Source organism: Nerophis lumbriciformis, linkage group LG01, assembly GCF_033978685.3.
Source record: "Nerophis lumbriciformis linkage group LG01, RoL_Nlum_v2.1, whole genome shotgun sequence".
Lineage (NCBI taxonomy): Eukaryota > Metazoa > Chordata > Actinopteri > Syngnathiformes > Syngnathidae > Nerophis > Nerophis lumbriciformis.
In genome coordinates this window covers 77,804,181-77,818,502 of record NC_084548.2, presented here as the reverse complement: position 1 = coordinate 77,818,502, position 14,322 = coordinate 77,804,181, and the positions used below count along the sequence as shown (strand labels likewise).

General features: G+C 37.8%; 1 protein-coding gene across 1 annotated transcript in view; it reads left to right on the top strand.

Moving 5' to 3' along the window:
• The window catches only part of LOC133612608 (solute carrier family 2, facilitated glucose transporter member 1-like), a 46,936-nt gene that overhangs the window by 15,095 nt on the left and 17,519 nt on the right, over nucleotides 1–14,322 (top strand). The window contains exons 2-4 of the mRNA XM_061970188.2: nucleotides 639–731; nucleotides 6,541–6,701; nucleotides 6,771–7,011. Coding sequence (XP_061826172.2) covers nucleotides 639–731; nucleotides 6,541–6,701; nucleotides 6,771–7,011 — 495 coding nt within the window. The remainder of the gene's footprint in view (nucleotides 1–638; nucleotides 732–6,540; nucleotides 6,702–6,770; nucleotides 7,012–14,322) is intronic.

Genomic DNA, 14,322 nt, shown 5'->3' with positions numbered 1-14,322 from the left:
CAGAGCGAGTTCGTTTAACACTTCAAAGAGAGTTCCTCTGGAAGTTGAGCAGATCCTGCCATCTGTCCGTGTTGAAATCACAGTGGAGTTTCACGAGCCTTCTTCCTCTTGTTAGGCCTCGAAAGACAGCATTCATAATACAACGTTTCTTTTGTGATAACTTACAAACAATTATTCCAACAGAGTGTTGTTAAAAGGAAAGGCCATGTAACACACTGGTAAAAATGCCTTTTTTGACATGTGTTGCTGCCATTAAATTCTAACTTCATTATTATTTGTAAAAAAAAAAAGAAGAAAGTTTCTCAGTGTGAACATGAAATATCTTGTCTTTGCAGTCTATTCAATTGAATAAAAGTTGAAAAGGATTTGTTGTATTCTCTTTTTATTGACCATTTACACAACTTCACTGCTTTTGTACGTGTTTGTACTACATTCTCTTGTGTTGTTTTTATACAATAATGTTGTTAAAATGGTTGTGTTTTTGTGCACTGATTACATTGATTTGAAATCATTTCAATGGTTGACGCTGTTTTGCAATGTTCATTTGTGAAGTGCCAGAAGCAAATCAAGTGGTGTTATCACTGAAGTGCAGTTTGATGGACGTCTTCATTATTGGCACATTGACGTTCTTCTCACAGGTGACAGCCCACCTTATGATGGCGGCGGGCACGGCTGTGATTGGCTCCCTGCAGTTCGGCTACAACACAGGTGTCATCAACGCTCCTCAACATGTGAGTACAACAATTGTGTGAGGTGTGGAAACAACAACAACAACAACAACAACAACAACAACAGCACCATGAATTGATTAACGTGGACCCCGACTAAAACAAGTGTAAAAACTTATTGGGGTGTTACCATTTAGTGGTCAATTGTAGGGAATATGTACTGTACTGTGCAATCTACTAATACAAGTCTCAATCAACAACAACAACAACAACAACAACAACAACAACAACAAGGTCTCATCCCAGTCCAGCTCAATATAATGAATGACAGCATTCTACAAGGTATGGGGGCTCAAATGGGACACAATTAAATAAATGCATCTTTAAATAATTACTGAAATGTGTCATTAGCATCCATAATTACATACATAAATGGTATTGAATGTGTGTAAAAGTACATTTATTTATTTAATCATTTAAATATAGAACTAACTATTCAATCCTTTAATTAGTGATTGGATTATTTTGTGATTGAATGAACATAACAACTGCATGATTCAATGAAATATTTCCAGATTGAATTATTTTAGAATGTATTATTATTAATGTATTATTCAGATCTGTCAAACAATCAATCAGGTTTTAGGACACGCCCACATCTGAGCTGGGCAGAAATGGAAATAATCAAATAAATCACTTATTCATAAATTAGTTAATTAAGTCATGGAATAACGAAATTAATGAATACTTCAAATATTAATTGAATATTGAAATAAGTAAATGGTTAAATGTACTTTTACAATATATACATTAATGACATATTTATGTAATTAATTCCAGTTATAATTAATTAATGACACATTCAGGTTGTTATTCAAAGATTTATTTAACTTTGACGGATAAAATAGATCTGTGGTGGGCTCTCCTATTTCTGGGGCTGAGGTTGCCGAGGTAGTTAAAAAGCTCCTCAGTGGCAAGGCCCCGGGGGGTGGATGAGATCCGCCCGGAGTTCCTTAAGGCTCTGGATGTTGTGGGGCTGTCTTGGTTGACAAGACTCTGCAACATCGCGTAGACATCGGGGGCGGTACCTCTGGATTGGCAGACCGGGGTGGTGGTTCCTCTCTTTAAGAAGGGGAACCGGAGGGTGTGTTCTAACTATCGTGGGATCACACTCCTCAGCCTTCCCGGTAAGGTCTATTCAGGTGTACTGGAGAGGAGGCTACGCCGGATAGTCGAACCTCGGATTCAGGAGGAACAGTGTGGTTTTCGTCCTGGTCGTGGAACTGTGGACCAGCTCTATACTCTGGGCAGGGTCCTTGAGGGTGCATGGGAGTTTGCCCAACCAGTCTACATGTGTTTTGTGGACTTGGAGAAGGCATTCGACCGTGTCCCTCGGGAAGTCCTGTGGGGAGTGCTCAGAGAGTATGGGGTATCGGACTGTCTGATTTTGGCGGTCCGCTCCCTGTATGATCAGTGTCAGAGCTTGGTCCGCATTGCCGGCAGTAAGTCGGACACGTTTCCAGTGAGGGTTGGACTCCGCCAAGGCTGCCCTTTGTCACCCATTCTGTTCTGAACTTTTATGGACAGAATTTCTAGGCGCAGTCAAGGCGTTGAGGGGATCTGGTTTGGTGGCTGCAGGATTAGGTGTCTGCTTTTTGCAGATGATGTGGTCCTGATGGCTTCATCTGGCCAGGATCTCCAGCTCTCGCTGGATCGGTTCGCAGTCGAGTGTGAAGCGACTGGAATGAGAATCAGCACCTCCAAGTCCGAGTCCATGGTTCTCGCCCGGAAAAGGGTGGAATGCCATCTTCGGGTTGGGGAGGAGACCCTGCCCCAAGTGGAGGAGTTCAAGTACCTCGGAGTCTTGTTCACGAGTGAGGGAAGAGTGGATCGTGAGATCGACAGGCGGATCGGTGCGGCGTCTTCAGTAATGCGGGCGCTGTATCGATCCGTTGTGGTGAAGAAGGAGCTGAGCCGGAAGGCAAAGCTCTCAATTTACCAGTCGATCTACGTTCCCATCCTCACCTATAGTCATGAGCTTTGGGTTATGACCGAAAGGACAAGATCACGGGTACAAGCGGCCGAAATGAGTTTCCTCCGCCGGGTGGCAGGGCTCTCCCTTAGAGATAGGGTGAGAAGCTCTGTCATCCGGGGGGAGCTCAAAGTAAAGCCGCTGCTCCTCCACATGGAGAGGAGCCAGATGAGGTGGTTCGGGCATCTGGTCAGGATGCCACCCGATCGCCTCCCTCGGGAGGTGTTTAGGGCACGTCCGACCGGTAGGAGGCCACGGGGAAGACCCAGGACACGTTGGGAAGACTATGTCTCCCGGCTGGCCTGGGAACGCCTCGGGATCCCCCGGGAGGAGCTGGACGAAGTGGCTGGGGAGAGGGAAGTCTGGGCTTCCCTGCTTAGGCTGCTGCCCCCGCGACCCGACCTCGGATAAGCGGAAGAAGATGGATGGATGGATGGACACTAATACCAAAAGTCACAATGTCTCATAGACTTCTAAAAACAGACCACCTCAAAAAACTGGTATGGAATTTCACAGTTTTTTACTGAATGGGACACCCAAAATGTACAGAAAGGGGGATGTACAATATTAACTATGAACAATAAAACACTGAATATTAACAACATATGAACACATTTTCCTTCTCAAACCAAAACACAACAAAAATGTGACAAACTGCACAATATGAATGCAAAGTGTAATAAACACCAACGATATGATATAATATCACGTGACTTAGATTACCGTAATAACTCCTATAACAACCAAAAGTGCAGATTTCAACCATTGGAATACTTTGAAGACTTACGGTCATTTAAAAACATCATAATGGCAAATACACTTTTCATGTTAAAGGTCTAAAAAAAAGATGTAGAATGCCCGGCGGGCCGGATTGAAATATTGTGGACTACATGTACCAAGTTATATGGCAATGTGAAAGGTTTGAAACAGTAGCCTATAGGCACACCTTGGTCAAATGTCTCCTCTTTAGTTTTGGGCGTGCGTTAGACTGCTAAGCTTGCTCTACTTATTGTCACCAGTATAACCATTGCTAGCGTTGGTTGTAGTTGGGTTTTGTCAAGACTTGGTCTTGGGTGTTTGCTTTTCCGGGATGCAACGGAAAGTTGGCTCGGGTTAGACGGGAATGAAGGTACATTTTTATTTAACACTATAACTACAAAACAAGGAAGTAAACAAAAGGCGCGCACAATGGCGGAGAACAAACTATGAAAAAACAAAAAGACTATAAACATGGAACAAAAACTTACTTTGGCATGGGACATGAAACAGGATCTTAGAGGATGAAGAGTGTACAGAAGCATAAATGTGGAGATGTCGTCAGAACGAAAAACTGAAAAAGAATGAACTTAAATACTATGGACATGATTAGTGAAAGCAGGTGCGTGACTCAAAACGTGAAACAGGTGCGTGACGTGACAGGTGAAAACTAATGGTTGCTATGGTGACAAAACAAAAGTGCACAAAAAGTCCAAAAACCAAAACGAACATGACCAAAACAAAAACATGATCACACAGACATGACAGGTTTAGTCTTTGTTTTACCAATAACACCAAAATTGATTGATTGATTGATTGAAACTTTTATTAGTAGGTTGCACAGTACAGTACATATTTTGTACAATTGACCACTAAATACCAGAGGTGTGGACTCGAGTCACATGACTTGGACTCGAGTCAGACTCGAGTCATGAATTTGATGACTTTAGACTCGACTTGACAAAATGTAAAAAGACTTGCAACTCGACTTAGACTTTAACATCAATGACTTGTGACTTCACTTGGACTTGAGCCTTTTGACTTGACATGACTTGACATGACTTGCTACTTTCCCCAAAACCCAAAGATGAAAAAGTTATTCGGGAGCGCTCCGTATTTTTCATTGTGTACTTGTCTATCAGCGTTGCGTGTGTCAGCTGGTGTGCTCTCAGTACAACAGCCAATCAAATTACATCTACTTTGTTTTCATCACACAGCATTCATCCAATCAAATTGCAGGACAACCAACGAAGAAGACATGTCCAAACCACACGCTAGTGAACAAAAAATGATACCTAAAATAATTTCGTTTGGGTATAAAAATTACGAGGTGGTCAACACAAAACGGTTTGCAGTATGCAACACATGCGGTTCCAAAATGACTGATGGAGAGGCAACAACTTCCAACTTCGTCCGGCATTTGAAGTTGCACAAAGAAGGGTAAGTTTTGAATGTAAGATAACGTTTATTGGGTAAGTAACGTGACTTTTATTTGCTGTGTAGTTAAATCAGTGAGGCTGTAAACTCACTGCTAACGTTATAACGTTATTGCAAACACGGGAATCTGTTGCAGTTCACTACCTTATTCATACTTTTTGTTCAGTGATTTTTTTTAAGCAGGGTTACGTTAGTCAATATATCACACGTAACGTTAGACGGCGGTCAGCAGCACCGCGTATTTTAGCCACCTAAAAAAAGACAAAAATAGTCAAATAAAGGTCAGTTAAAATGTATACTATATTATGAATATGTGTACCGTTTTAGCTAGCTTTCTGACATACTGTTGGTTGTTTACCTCAGTGGTCCCCAACCACCGGGCCGCGGCCCGCTACTGGTCCGTGGATCGATTGGTATCGGGCCGCACAAGAAATAATTTTTTTTTTCTTTCTTTTTTTAATTAAATCAACGTAAAAAACACAAGATACACTTACAAGTAGTGCACCAACCCAAAACAACTCTCTCCCCCTTTTGTTCTGGGCATTGAACATGAAGACTCTTCCTTCACTGTTCCGAGTGGCCATGAGAGTCTTGGCAGTGCCTGCCTCCAGTGCTCCAGTGGAGCGAGTTTTCAGCCATGGTGGCATCATACTACGCCCCCATCGTGCACAAATGACTGACAGACTCTTGGCTAATTTGGTCTTTTGCAGATGCAATGCAGCATAGGGCCCTGACATATAAAAAGTACAACTTTTTTGTTATGTTCACGTATATGTCATGTTTTTTCAATGTTAACACTTTTGTACAAATAAGTACATTTGCACTTTATTTTTCAATGTGTTTGTTCTGTAAAGGAATGAGTTAATGTTTAAAATGACTGGTTAATAGTGCTATTATAAAGTGCAATGTCAGCACAATTTTCTTTCCTGCAATTTAAAATGCACTTGTTTTAATAAATAAATACAGCGTTTGAAAAGCATACACAATCTGTGTTAATATATTAGTCTGTGGTTAAAAGGACTTGAAAGGACTCGAAACTCAAAATGCAGGACTTAGGACTTGACTTGAGACTTTCCAGTCTTGACTTTGGACTTGACTCGGGGCTTGCCTGTCTTGACTCGGGACTTGACTCGGACTTGAGGGCAAAGACTTGAGACTTACTTGTGACTTGCAAAACAATGACTTGGTCCCACCTCTGCTAAATGGTAACACCCCAATACGTTTTTCCACTTGTTTAAGTCAGGGTCCACGTTAATCAATTCATGGTACAAAAAAGGATACAATAAAACACAATTATTCCAACATTAGTCATCATGGCAATGTGAAAGGTATGGAGACATCCAAATCACATGATCAAATAATTCCTATTGTGGACTACATACACCAAGTTATATGGCAATCTGAAATGTTTTATTGCGTCTAAAGTCAACTTGTTTTTCCATTCTACTGCCACTTTAAAACATCAACACAGTATTAGTTTTTTCTGTTGTGATCCTGAGCTTTTTGAGGCGCCAAGGAACTCATGCAATCACAACTTGATTTTGTGTTTGTGAAAAATCCTGAAAAGGTCACAACTTTGTAAAAACATCTGCATCTCGGGCCTCAACAATCCATTTTTGAATGCCAACGATGACGTGTTTGTGTCAGATCATCGAAGGCTTCTACAACGAGACGTGGAGCAGCAGGTTTGCCGAGCCCATCCCCCAGAGCACCCTGACAGCTCTGTGGTCTCTCTCCGTGGCCATCTTCTCTGTGGGCGGGATGTTGGGTTCCTTCTCCGTGGGCCTTTTTGTCAACCGCTTGGGCCGGTAGGAATCACCACACTGGCTTCTCCTGTCCCCCAAAACCCAGCCTAATGGCTGCCATTGGGTCCCAAGGAGAAACTCCATGCTGGTGGCCAACGTGCTCGCCCTCACCGCCGCTTTGCTCATGAGCTTCTCCAAGATGGCCGCCTCATGGGAGCTGCTGATCATTGGACGCCTGACAGTGGGGGTCTACTCTGGCCTGTCCACCGGCTTGGTGCCCATGTATGTGGAGGAGATCTCCCCGACCTCGCTGCGTGGAGCCATGGGCACCTTGCATCAGCTGGGCGTGGTCATTGGCATCCTCGTGGCTCAGGTAAACCCTTTTCAAGATTGATTGTCATATGCACAGTTAAACAGACAACTTTGCTAGTCCACCCTTCAACAAGTCACACGGTACTTAGCTCAAAATGAAAATGTATATACAAGGCACAGTAAGTAACATAACATTATTGCACATTCTCATTGACAGTCAACAGTATAAATATGGAGGTGACATTTGGTCACAGCAGCAGTTCAAGTGTCTTTAGTCATCAAAGGTGAAAAGTGTCTACAGTGATGGTTCACAGTTCGGGGGGTGGTCATGGTAGCTGTCTTTTGTTCAAAAAGACAGCTACCAGATGAGCTCAGGCCCAGCGAAGCCGACGGCGTTTCTGGGTGTTGTTGATAAACGGTTTTCGCCTTGCATAGGAGAGTTTTAACTTGCACTTACAGATGTAGCGACCAACTGTAGTTACTGACAGTGGGTTTCTGAAGTGTTCCTGAGCCCGTGTGGTGATATCCTTTACACACTGATGTCGCTTGTTGATGCAGTACAGCCTGAGGGATGGAAGGTCACGGGCTTAGCTGCTTACGTGCAGTGATTTCTCCAGATTCTCTGAACCCTTTGATGATATTACGGAGCGTAGATGGTGAAATCCCTAAATTCCTTGCAATAGCTGCTTGAGAAAGGTTTTTCTTAAACTGGTCAACAATTTGCTCACGCATTTGTTGACAAAGTGGTGACCCTCGCCCCATCTTTGTTTGTGAAAGACTGAGCATTTCATGGAATATCCTTTTATACCCAATCATGGCACCCACCTTCCAAAGACATGCACCTGGGGATAAGTTGATTGGCAACACTAAATTGGCCCTAGTGTGTGAATGTGAGTGTGAATGTTGTCTGTCTATCTGTGTTGGCCCTGCGATGAGGTGGCGACTTGTCCAGGGTGTACCCCGCCTTCCGCCCGATTGTAGCTGAGATAGGCTCCAGCGCCCCCCGCGACCCCAAAAGGGAATAAGCGGTACAAAATGGATGGGATGGATGGATGAGCATTTCATAGAATATCCTTTTATACCCAATCATGGCACCCACCTGTTCCCAATTAGCCTGCACACCTGTGGGATGTTCCAAATAAGTGTTTGATGAGCATTCCTCAACTTTATCAGTATTTATTGCCACCTTTCCCAACTTCTTTGTCACGTGTTGCTGCCATCAAATTCTAAAGTTAATGATTATTTGCAAAAAAAAAAAAAGTTTATGAGTTTGAACATCAAATATGTTGTCTTTGTAGCATATTCAACTGAATATGGCTTGAAAATGATATGCAAATCATTGTATTCCGTTTATATTTACATCCAACACAATTTCCCAACTCATATGGAAACGGGGTTTGTAAACAAAAACAGAATGCTGGACGACAGCAAAGACTTACTGTGGAGCAAAGACAAAGTACATCCGAACATGACATGACAATCAACAATGTCCCCACAAAGGAGGATAAAAACAAGTGAAATATTCTTGATTGCTAAAACAAAGTAGATGCGGTGAATATCGCTCAAATGAAGACATGAAACTGCTACGGGAAAATACCAAAAAGAGAGAAAAAGCCACCAAAATAGGAGCGCAAGACAAGAAGTAAAACACTACACACAGGAAAACAGCAAAAGAGTCCAAATAAGTCAGGGTGTGATGTGACAGGTGGTGACAGTACACCTACTTTGAGACAAGACCTATATTGATACAGTACACCTACTTTGAGACAAGACCTATATTGATACAGTACACCTACTTTGAGACAAGACCTATATTGATACAGTACATCTACTTTGAGACAAGACCTATATTGATACAGTACATCTACTTTGAGACAAGACCTATATTGATACAGTGCATCTACTTTGAGACAAGAGCTATATTGATACAGTACATCTACTTTGAGACAAGACCTATATTGATACAGTACATCTACTTTGAGACAAGACCTATATTGATACAGTACACCTACTTTGAGACAAGACCTATATTGATACAGTACATCTACTTTGAGACAAGAGCTATATTGATACAGTACATCTACTTTGAGACAAGACCTATATTGATACAGTACACCTACTTTGAGACAAGAGCTATATTGATGCATGCTTGGTTATGCTTTAAAGTCATATCCAACAATTGCGACAACGACTTTTTACTGTCAACTGAGTTTGGTTTTTGAATGATTTGTGCTGGTGGTGTGCCTCCGCATTTTTTCAACGCCAAAAATGTGCCTTGGCTGAAAAAAGGTTGAAAAAGACTGCACTAATCAACCGTTTAACAGTATTAGACATATTTAACAATGATACACATTTACACACAAAAAGAAAAGAAAAAGGAATAGACTGAAGCCAAAGCTAATATTTGCCTATCCTATACCTTCACTGAAAATAAGATTACCTGCAACATCAACGTTCAAAGAATCAATGGGATGAAAGTAATTATTATATTTGATAATTTTCAATTATTTCACCTTTCAAGGTTTTTTGAAACCTTAACAAAGAAGTACATGTCTTCAACTCATCACTGAGCTTGTTCCACCATTTAACTCCTAAAAGTGAAATACATTTCTATTTTATATTCCTTCTTATTTGACCTATTTCAAAAATATATATCACCCATAAATGATAGTTTTCTCCTCCTAATGGAAATAAGCTAAGAATACAAGCTGGAAGGCTGTTGTTCTTTACTCCAAACATCATTTCCATTGCTTTTAAAAACACAATATTTCAACACATTATTGGTATGTTCATAGTATTATTCTAATGACCCTTTTTTGAAGTTGAATTATTGGCTCTATATTTGTTTTATAAACATTTCCCCAAACTTCAACACAATATGTTAAATATGGAAAAATAAAAGAATAATATAACATATACATATACTGTTCACATTTGAACCGATACGGCACCAATTCCTGATGTCTGGGACTCGATACCAGTACTCAACAGCATTGATTTTCGGTACTTTTGTGTGTAAATAAATGCTCATTGTTTGATAATAACATTTTATTTCTGTATTGCAACATTTAAAAATGAGTTGATTATGATAACAATGCTGTCCTGTTGTTAAATCCTCTTTTTTCTTTTGACTTTTGCAATGCAGTCACACTTCCTGGACATTTGGCTATCTAAGTAGCTTTTTGTGTTATGTTGCGCCCTACAAAGTCTTAGCACCAGGGGTGCCCAAACTTTTTCCACTGAGGGCCGCACACTGAAAAATGCAATCACGCGGCAGTCATTTTGATAGGTTTCGTTTTTAAAAGCAATACAATATTTATTGTAATCCTTAGCGCTTCCCTGACTTTTGGTGAATGTGAAAGGTCCCAGGGATCAAAAGGGTGTCACTCATCAAAATGGTAATATAAGTCATATTTTTTTTAATTTAAACGCTTAAATATCTAACAACTTCAAATCTGACCTACAGTTTTAAATGTTTTGGTTTTATGTCGTTTTTGTCAAAACCTTCTTTTTTAATAGGAAAAACACCAAATATGCAATACCCCCCCCCCCCAAAATGTTCAAAGTGGAACATTTCAAGTGAAATAATTTGAGCCTAGAATAGGTCAATAATTCATAACAACATTGATTTTGATTCATTATTATTTTTTGAACAATGACAGTTTAAGACAGGGGTCGGCAACCCGCGGCTCTAGAGCCGCGTGCGGCTCTTTAGCGCCGCGTGCGGCTCTTTAGCGCCGCCCTAGTGGCTCTCTGGAGCTTTTTCAAAAATGTATGAAAAATGGAAAAAGATGAGGTGAAAAAGAAATATTTTTTGTTTTAATATGGTTTCTGTAGGAGGACAAACATGACACAAACCTCCCTAATTGTTATAAATCACACTGTTTATATTAAACATGCTACACTGATTCGAGTATTTGGCGAGCGCCGTTTTGTCCTACTAATTTTTGGCGGTCCATGAACTCACCTTAGTTTGTTTACATGTATAACTTTCTAGGACTTGTTTTATGCCACTTCTTTTTCTGTCTCATTTTGTCCACCAAACTTTTAACGTTGTGCGTGAATGCACAAAGGTGAGTTTTGTTGATGTTATTGACTTGTGTGGAGTGCTAATCAGACATATTTGGTCACTGCAAGCTAATCGATGCTAACATGCTATTTAGGCTAGCTGTATGTACATATTGCATCATTATGCCTCATTTGTAGCTATATTTGAGCTCATTTAGTTTCCTTTAAGTCCTCTTAATTCAATTTATATCTCATGACACACTATATGTATGTAATATGGCTTTTCATTTTTTGTGGCTCCAGACAGATTTATTTTTGTATGTTTGGTCCAATATGTCTCAACATTTTGGGTTGCCGACCCCTGGTTTAAGAAAAATCAGACTAAAGGTCTCAGGGATCCAAAAGACCCCCACTCATAAACGTGTTAATTCATATATCATTTTGACTTTCAACGCTTAAATCTGTAGATCAACTTCTATCCGTCAATTCAAAGTTTTTATAATTTTTTGAGCAATGACAGTTTTAAAGTTAAAAAAGTGCCTGCATGGCAGCTTTGTGTTATTAGTGTCATTATTGCAACATTTCCTCGTTACATTACAGCTGTTTGCTCTTCTATTCCACTTTCTAATGTTTTTTTGTAACATTATTTTTAGAATGTGCCGTTAATAAATGAGCTGCGGGCCTCAAATGGCCCCCAAGCCACACTTTGGACACCCCTGGTCTACACTGCGAGTATTGTGCGTACTTATTTCACAGCAGCTGTGCGACTCCAACGTTCATCTTAGTTGTGGTCTTCATCACCAAGTTTGGAGGTGTTGAAATTAGGGATGATGTCTGATAAGAAATGATCGAGTTCGAGCCTATCATCGAATCCTCTTATCGAACCCATTCCTTATCGATTCTCTTATCGAATCCAGATAGGTTGTTGTATATGGAAAAAAACACACAATATTTGGTTTAACAAAAGCTCACTTTTATTTTATAAGAAAAAAATAAAATAAAATAAATAAATAAATAAATAAATAAATAAATAAATAAATAAATAAATAAATAAATAAATATTGACTGTTGTTACCCCCTAAAATATATATATATATATATATATATATATATACATCAATCGATGTGTTTACCTTGAAAATCATTTTTAACCTTGAAAAAAAAAATTTACCTTGAAAAAATTATACCTTGAAAAACATTTTTTACCTTGAAAATCATTTTTAACCTTGAAAAAAAAAAAAATTCTTGAAAAATTTTTTTTACATTGAACATTTTTTTTTACCTTGAAAATCATTTGTTTACCTTGAAAATCATTTTTAATCTTGAAAAAAAAATTTTACCTTGAAAATTTTTTTTTACCTTGAAAATCATTTGTTTACCTTGAAAATCATTTTTAACCTTGAAAAAAAATGTTTACCTTGAAAATATTTTTTACCTTGAAAATAATTTTTTACCTTGAAAATCATGTTTTAACTTAAAACCTTTTTTTTTTTTTTTTTTTTTTTTTTAATTTTTGTAATTTTTTTTTAATTTTTGTAATTGTTTTTAAATTTTTGTAATTTTTTTTACATTTTTGTAATTTTTTTTAAATTTTTGTAATTGTTTTTAAATTTTTGTAAATTAAAAAAAAAAAAAAAAAATATATTTTTTTTAAATATATTTTTTTTTAAAATATTTTTAAAACTTTTTAACTTTTTTTTTAACTTTTTTAAAACTTATTTTTAACTATTTTTAAAAATATTTACCCTAACGTTAACCCTAACCCTAACCCTAATCTTAACCCTAACCCTAACCCTAACCCTAATCTTAACCCTAACCCTAACCCTAATCTTAACCCTAACCCTAACCCTAATCCTAACCCTAAAAAAAATTTTAATTGTTAAAATTGTTTAAAAAAATTACAAAAATTAAAAATTGTTTTAAATTGTTTTAAAACATTTAAAAAAAAAAAGTAAAACATTTTTTTTTAAATTAAAATTTTGAAAAAAAATTAAATTAAAAAATAAATAAATAAATAAATAAATTAAAAAAATTTTTAAAAATTAAAAAAATTTGAAAATCATTTTTTACCTTGAAAATAATTTTTAACCTTGAAAAAAAAATTTTACCTTGAAAATTTTTTTTTACCTTGAAAATCATTTTTTACCTTGAAAAAATTTTTTTACCTTGAAAAAAAAATTTAACTTGAAAAAAAAATTTTACCTTGAAAATTTTTTTTACCTTGAAAATCATTTTTTACCTTGAAAATCATTTTTTACCTTGAAAAAAAAATTTTAACTTGAAAAAAAATTTTACCATGAAAATTTTTTTTTACCTTGAAAATCATTTGTTTACCTTGAAAATCATTTTTAACCTTGAAAAAAAATTTTGACCTTGAAAATTTTTTTTTACCTTGAACATTTTTTTTTACCTTGAAACATTTTTTTTACCTTGAAAAAAAATTTTTACCTTGAAAATTTTTATTTACCTTGAAAATAATTTGTTTACCTTGAAAATCATATATATATATATATATATATATATATATATATATATATATATATATGTATATATTGACTGTTGTTACCCAAAGTATATTAAGTGGGATTTTTCAGAAAAACAAATATATACAGTAACACAAAAACAACCTGTCTCTGTGTATAAATATTAATATATAAGCTTTGGCTTCAGCCTATTCCTTTTTCGGTCATGCTTTTTCTTTTCTTTTCCTTTTGTGTGTAAATGTGTATGATTGTTATATATGTATAGTCTGTACTCTTAAACTGGTCACACAAAATGGTTAATGGTTGATTATATGACCGAAATAAACTTATTTCAATATAGTGTTAAATTAAATCAGTCCCTTGGGCAAAAAACTGAAAATAATACAGCTCTCCAAAAAGTGCACTTCTGCTGCTATTGGAACATACAGACTACACACACTATGACACTAAGAACGCCACAGTCATCAATCAACAATTCTGCAGTCCTGGTTGACATAAGACGTAACCTTATTTTAGCTTAAAGGCTACAAGTGTGCAGGTATGGAAATGAACCGGCAACAGTTAACGTTAGTTACTCACCGGCACTATCACTGGGACTGCAGGTTGAAGCAGAGGAAGAGGGGTGTGCTTCGTCATCTCTGTCGCTGCTTCTCCACGTGTCGAAGACACGACGCGGTTCTCGAACGTTCAGGTTATGTGCGGCCTGAACATGTTTGTTGTACTTCCCCCCTCACACGAGAGCGAAGCCTGGCAATAATTGCATATTGCCGTTTCCTTGTCATATTTTTTTGTAAAATGAAGCCATGCCTTGAGGCGTTTTTTCCGGTCCATTATTTTTGCTGCCTAATGACTGAGCTACGTCATTTCCTGTGATGTCCCAC